General features: G+C 34.0%; 1 protein-coding gene across 1 annotated transcript in view; it reads right to left on the bottom strand.

The window, feature by feature from the left end:
- Nucleotides 1-6,000, bottom strand: part of LOC108917915 (tubulin glycylase 3A-like) — a 30,999-nt gene that overhangs the window by 2,417 nt on the left and 22,582 nt on the right. The window contains exons 9-10 of the mRNA XM_018724724.1: nucleotides 2,439-2,836; nucleotides 2,241-2,378 (exon numbers count right to left, since the gene is read on the bottom strand). Coding sequence (XP_018580240.1) covers nucleotides 2,241-2,378; nucleotides 2,439-2,836 — 536 coding nt within the window. The remainder of the gene's footprint in view (nucleotides 1-2,240; nucleotides 2,379-2,438; nucleotides 2,837-6,000) is intronic.

Here is a 6,000-nt window from a genome sequence, read left to right as displayed (position 1 = left end):
GTAAAAAACCCAGAATCATAACTTTTTAATTTTGTCTCTTTCACACTGATTTTGTATATAATTATTGTTAATAAACTTGTAAATAATTTCAGTCGTTTAGTAGTGGGTAGGAATAAAAATTGACACTATATGTATTTGTAATAAGTATTAATATTTTCCCTGTGTGAATAAATCTAGTAAAACTTAATAGGTTTATTTCTTTCACCGTCGAGGTAAAACGATAACATTCCGAACCAGCAAAAACGCTGATATCGTTTTGTAGAGCTCCCGTTAAATTTCATATTTAAAATAAAACTACACTGAGAAAACTACTCTGCCGAACTCTCTGCCGTTTTCTCCTAAAAGAAATTCATTGACCCCTGGAATTTCCTTCACTGTAGCTACCTGTGCACTTTACTCTAAACCGGGGGTAAGGGATACGTGGAGTTTCCCCCACGTCAAATTTAGGGAAACTGGCGCCCGAGAATAAAACCGGATATTAACTAACGTCATCGTTTAGAGTCCAGTCCGAGGAATATAAAACCTTTTCGAAAAATTAAATCACAGGGGGTGTACACACCATAGTTAAAAGTAATAAAATTTACACCGAATGATCCATAGAGAGAGAACCGAGGAAAAGTGCGTCACAGCATTATGAATGAATTCACGAAAAACACAGCATCTTTTTTCGTTACAAAGCATATTATTAATAACTGATGTTTTCCGGTACACTTTTGTGTATGAAATGAGGAAAGGGAATTGTTGTGGTCATTGGCTTCTCCAACTCTTTCTTATGCTTGTTTATATTTCAATTATTAACTATGTCTAATTTTTTTAGATCAATCGTTCGTACATTTAGTTTACTTTTTTTCAGTATCATAAAATGTTGATGTAGGGCTTTATATACGAGATATATAGAATATTTGTTTTGGGCATCTTCAGTGAATTTTTAAAAAGGTTTTGTATTTTGAAATACCAACTTGTTGATAAAGGCCCCTTAACATGTTTAATCGAATTATAGAAATTCGTATAACTTAAATTCGAAAATTTAAGTTAGCTACATTTTCATATTAGAAAACAACACAAACATCAGAAATCAATAGGTAATGAAAAATTAAACGCTCAATTATATTTATCACCTCCGGGAATACACACTTGGGTTTTTTAATGAGCGAGAATGAATATATTTGAATATTTGTGACGATAGCCCTCAGCAATCCATTTTCACGATTATCAAACTGAAATGACATGTTTTTCACCAAGGACAAATAAATACATAAAACAAATAGAATTTAAAAATTCGAAATGCAAAACTAAAGTAGACGTAGAAGGATGGAGAATGCTGTAGTGGATGTAGAAACATGTCTGAATCGGTACCATTTAGCCAACCAGCTTAGTTCATAATTAAATAACAGAAGTCAATATCCTAAGCAGTTGCAAACCAAGCCTTACATCAAAATTTTACAAGAGTAAAAAAATTAAAGAGATAACTGCTTGATCTAAAGAATCCATTTGAATAACGATATATGGCCCTCTATCTCACAAGTTTCCGACTGCCAGGTATTGCGGTTACCTTACGATTACAATGAGAGGTATTGACATTATTGTTATTACAATCCCCTTTCTCCCGTTTGAGTTTCAATATATTTTTTTAATCAGGTATACAAAAAATGTGCCAGCATAAGATAAAAGTATGTATTTGTACCTACATTTTTGTACATACTCAAATCTTGAATTAACGAAGATCAAGTTTATTGAACTTTGATAGTTTTCAAAAGTCAGTTAAATATTCTGGAATATAAAAAATTTAAAATGGATGCGAGGAGAGGGGATTGAATGAAATGGATAACAACATTTTATTATTCTTTTCTTTTTTAACAAATACAAGCAAGTTAATGTTTCTTAAATATCATGGAAAAAGCATTTTTGAACATACACTCATTAAATATGTTTTTTTTTTATTTTTTCTTTAATGAACACAGTGGCGTTTGTGCACTTAAGGATATTTCAGGTCATGACACGTACCTATGCATACATATGCATTACCAAATTTGTTCCATGCTGAGCTAAATAATGCTGAAAATAAATGAAAAATATTGTATTATGCATTAATTGCAATTGTTTGTACTCAATTGTGGCATTAATTTATTCAAATCGAAAGTAGTCAAACAGTGAGGTTTAAAATAACTTTTATTTGGATCACTGTCGGTGGGACTATTTGAACATGATTTCAAAACATTTGTTCCCTTCAAAATGCTTGCAGTTTCCTTTTCCCACAAATCTTCACAAGGATGCTTCGTGATATCACAGGGTATTTTACTTTTCAAGGACCACTCACTAAATAAATCTATATAATTATTAATACTTGCTTCCTTTTTATTGTTTTCTTTTGCGTTTTGCTTTCTGCAGAAAGAATTATTTTTGTTAGTTTTATATTTAGATGAAAATTTTTTTGGTACCCTTTCTGGTTTGGATCCCGCAGTTTTGATTTTATCGTTTATTTTCATTGGCGGCACGAACTCTATCCCCTCCTTGTCGTTGGCAGATTTGTGAAGTTCTTGTATGAAGTCCTCTATAACTGGCCCCCGGTAAGAACTCGACGATATTAAATTAGGTAAAACTGATTTGTTTACCACTGCAGATAAAAAATCTGGTTTTCTCAGTCGTACCAGTGTTTTTTCCTTCTCTTTCTCTTTTTCCTTTTCGCTTTTTATTTTGCTTTTACTTCTGAATATTTTTCTTCCCCGTACGGATAGATTCATTCCTAAGTACGGAGGCGTTCTAGGGAAGTTCTGTTTGTACACCAATTCGAACAAACCTGTGTTTGCGGTTGGATCGCGTCTTCTGTCGATTACCACTAAAATAAAACAGGCTGGTTAAGTAAGAAAATTCAAAAATATGAATTGTGAAGAAAGTATGGTGACCTTTTGGTATTGGATTGTTGCACTATCCTTTCTCCCTAATATTGTGTAAGGGGTTGCTAAGTTACAATTCTGCTGCGGATAACAAATTACAGATATGGAAGCTGCTATCGAACTTAAGAGAAAAAGCTCTTTAAGGCAGTTGTAGAGAATAATAATACAGTTGTTGTTATAAAGTTATTATAGAATAAATAAGTAATATAAGTTTTTTGTTCCATAAAAACGCTATATTGAACTACTATACCATATAACAACACTTTATTTAACGCCATGTTGTAAGAGTTTATTTTGATGTGTTGGGTGTATGAGTTTTGTGCCTTGTTGAAAATGATATCATTATTATACCTACATATATAAATTATTTTCTTGAGACAATGTTAATACGTGAGAATAATGTTAAAAAATATTTAGATAGATACTTGCTTGATATATCCCAATAAAACAAAAAAAAAACAAATATGAACACGCCTCAAATAAATTATAAACAGAACTTATTTTCGATTATAGTCAACCTTATAGTAATTATCGTAAAATATAACAATACTGTGGATATTAAAAGGATATACAGCGTGGTAAAAAAGTTCTGCATAAAATTCATATTTTCGTTAAACAATTTTTTTTTCGAAAAACGGTGAGACCCGTCGATTTTTATTTGATCCAGGGCACCTTGTTATGTGGAAAAAATTTTTTTTCGATAATCCACTTACGGCAGCGATGACATAATTTTTTTTTAAATGACAACGCATATTTTTTTCGTTCGAAATTGATGACAGTGATAATTATCTAAACAACGGTGTGAAAATTTCGATGTCTTACATAACAATTTTTTTTAGAAAAATGCACCTTAAGTTCTTATAAGTGATAATTGTCTACTTACACTATTAATGGCTCCGAAAAGGACAAAGTTGACAAAATTACATTTCAAACGAGTAAAATTACACTAATGTTTGTGTAAGTCTAGCGAAATTGTTCGAATTGCCCACCCTGTACCATTTGGCATTGTCCTAAGCGTGTGTAAACGCCGTCTACACTTCGTTCAAGCATTCCCGGGTCGATTTGATTTATTTCAAAACGAATACGGTTTTTAAGTTCTTCCAAATCACCTGGTCTGTTTGTGTACACACGCGATTTCAAATAGCCCCACAAAAAAAAGTCTAGAGGTGTTAAATCAGGCGAACGCGGAGGCCACTCGATTGTTCCGCGTCGCCCGATCCACCGGCCAGTAAACGTGTTATTCAAGTACTCCCGTACTTGCACTCCATAATGGGGCGGTGCACCATCCTGCTGAAACCAAATTCTTTCCTCAGGAATATCAGGATCCTCGTTGTTCGGGAATAACTCTGCTAAGCTTGGGACCAAATCGAACCGCAGGAAATCCAAATAGCGAGCAGCAGTTAAATTTTCCTCGAAAAAATACGGGCCTAAAATACGACGCCCTATTATTCCCGCCCAAACGTTCACCTTTCGGGGGTGCTGATGATCTACTTCTTGCACCCAGTGCGGGTTTTCCTGAGACCAATACCGGCAGTTATGTCGATGCACCGATCCATTAAGATAAAAAGTAGCCTCGTCAGAAAAAATTATGTTCTTGAGGAAGTCGGGGTCTCCGTTACATCGATGCATTAAATCTTCACAAAAGTGGAGACGGCGGTCTGGGTCGTCCTCAGTCAATGCATGTATCAAGTGACCCTTATAGGGGTGAAATTTCTCTTTTTTGAGAAAGTTCACCACAGTTACATGTGAAATATCATTGTTCAATGCAATCGACCTTGTACTAGAATGAGGGTTGTCCTGGAGCTCCACCAGGATATTCAATCTAGTTTCATCATCTACTCTAGGACGACCCGCACGAGGAGCATCTTTCACACTACCAGTTTCCTCAAACCTTGCCAGTACCCTACTAACCGTAGATTGCGTAATTGGTGGTCTGTCAGGGTACGTTGCATTAAATAATTGGCAAGCTTCTTGATGGGTTCGTAACTTATCGCCGAAACCAATCATCCTCAAAATATCAATTCTTTCGCGTTCACTAAGTTTTGCCATTTCGAATTAAACGATTTCACCAAAGAATGTTAAATCGGTACTGATTTTTAGTCTTCAATATTTCAGGTAATCTACTCCTTTCAAGTAAACATTTCTTTGGATCTTTTTTTTTTAGGAATTTATCGGCAAACTCGAAGACAAAAAGTCGACCTTAATTTGCTACATACTATTTGGATTTTGTGCGGTTGAACTTGGTTCTAAATTTTGCAGTTTAATCAGGATCCTGACAATATCTGATGAATAATTCCGCAAATATTACATAACACCAGTTGCAACTTAAGTTATCTGAAATGCTTTCTGCCGAATAATTTTTTTTCTAAGGCATTTGATCCGTAAACAGCAAATTATTGCATTCAAGAACTTAAGGTGCATTTTTCTAAAAAAAATTGTTATGTAAGACATCGAAATTTTCACACCTACATAGAGTACTCACATCATTACGAATTGCTTAGTTGGTTTGTATAGAGTCCATCAGGGAGCAGTACATTTAATGCGGTAAAAGCTTTATCGTGAAATATGTGGTACATAATAGTAATTTTTTACGCGCGCTCTGGTTACCTTATATTTCCTACGATGTTGGAAATTTAATAAAAAAAAGTTTTCTAAATTGATTTAGCAACTAACTATATATAAAATAGTCAGAAAGTAAATATAATCCATATTATTGATACCATTTCACCTATTTATATTGTATATATTTTTAAATATATTTTATATATATTTTTTTCATTCTTCACAATATGGCAACAGAAAGAAAGGTTTTATCTTGTACTTTCAATATGGATTCTCACTAATATGACACTTTTGTGTCGATTGCAATGATTATAGAGCAAATATGCATCGTAAGCAGCTCCTATAACACATATTATACATATGCATGACGGACATCCGGCCCATTTTGCTCGCGATGTCCGTGTATTTTTATACGATCAATGTCCCAATCGGTGGATAGGGAGATGAGGGCCCATAATCCTATGGACTTGTATATGGTATATTATATGAAATCTGTCGTGTACCGAGGTAGAGAATGTAGAGCAGTTGCGGAATCGTATCGAAG

Source organism: Anoplophora glabripennis, unplaced genomic scaffold (assembly GCF_000390285.2).
Source record: "Anoplophora glabripennis isolate ALB-LARVAE unplaced genomic scaffold, Agla_2.0 scaffold66, whole genome shotgun sequence".
In the NCBI taxonomy this organism is placed as follows: domain Eukaryota; kingdom Metazoa; phylum Arthropoda; class Insecta; order Coleoptera; family Cerambycidae; genus Anoplophora; species Anoplophora glabripennis.
The sequence above is the reverse complement of the archived record's forward strand: the minus strand, read 5'-3'. Positions and strand labels throughout refer to the sequence as shown.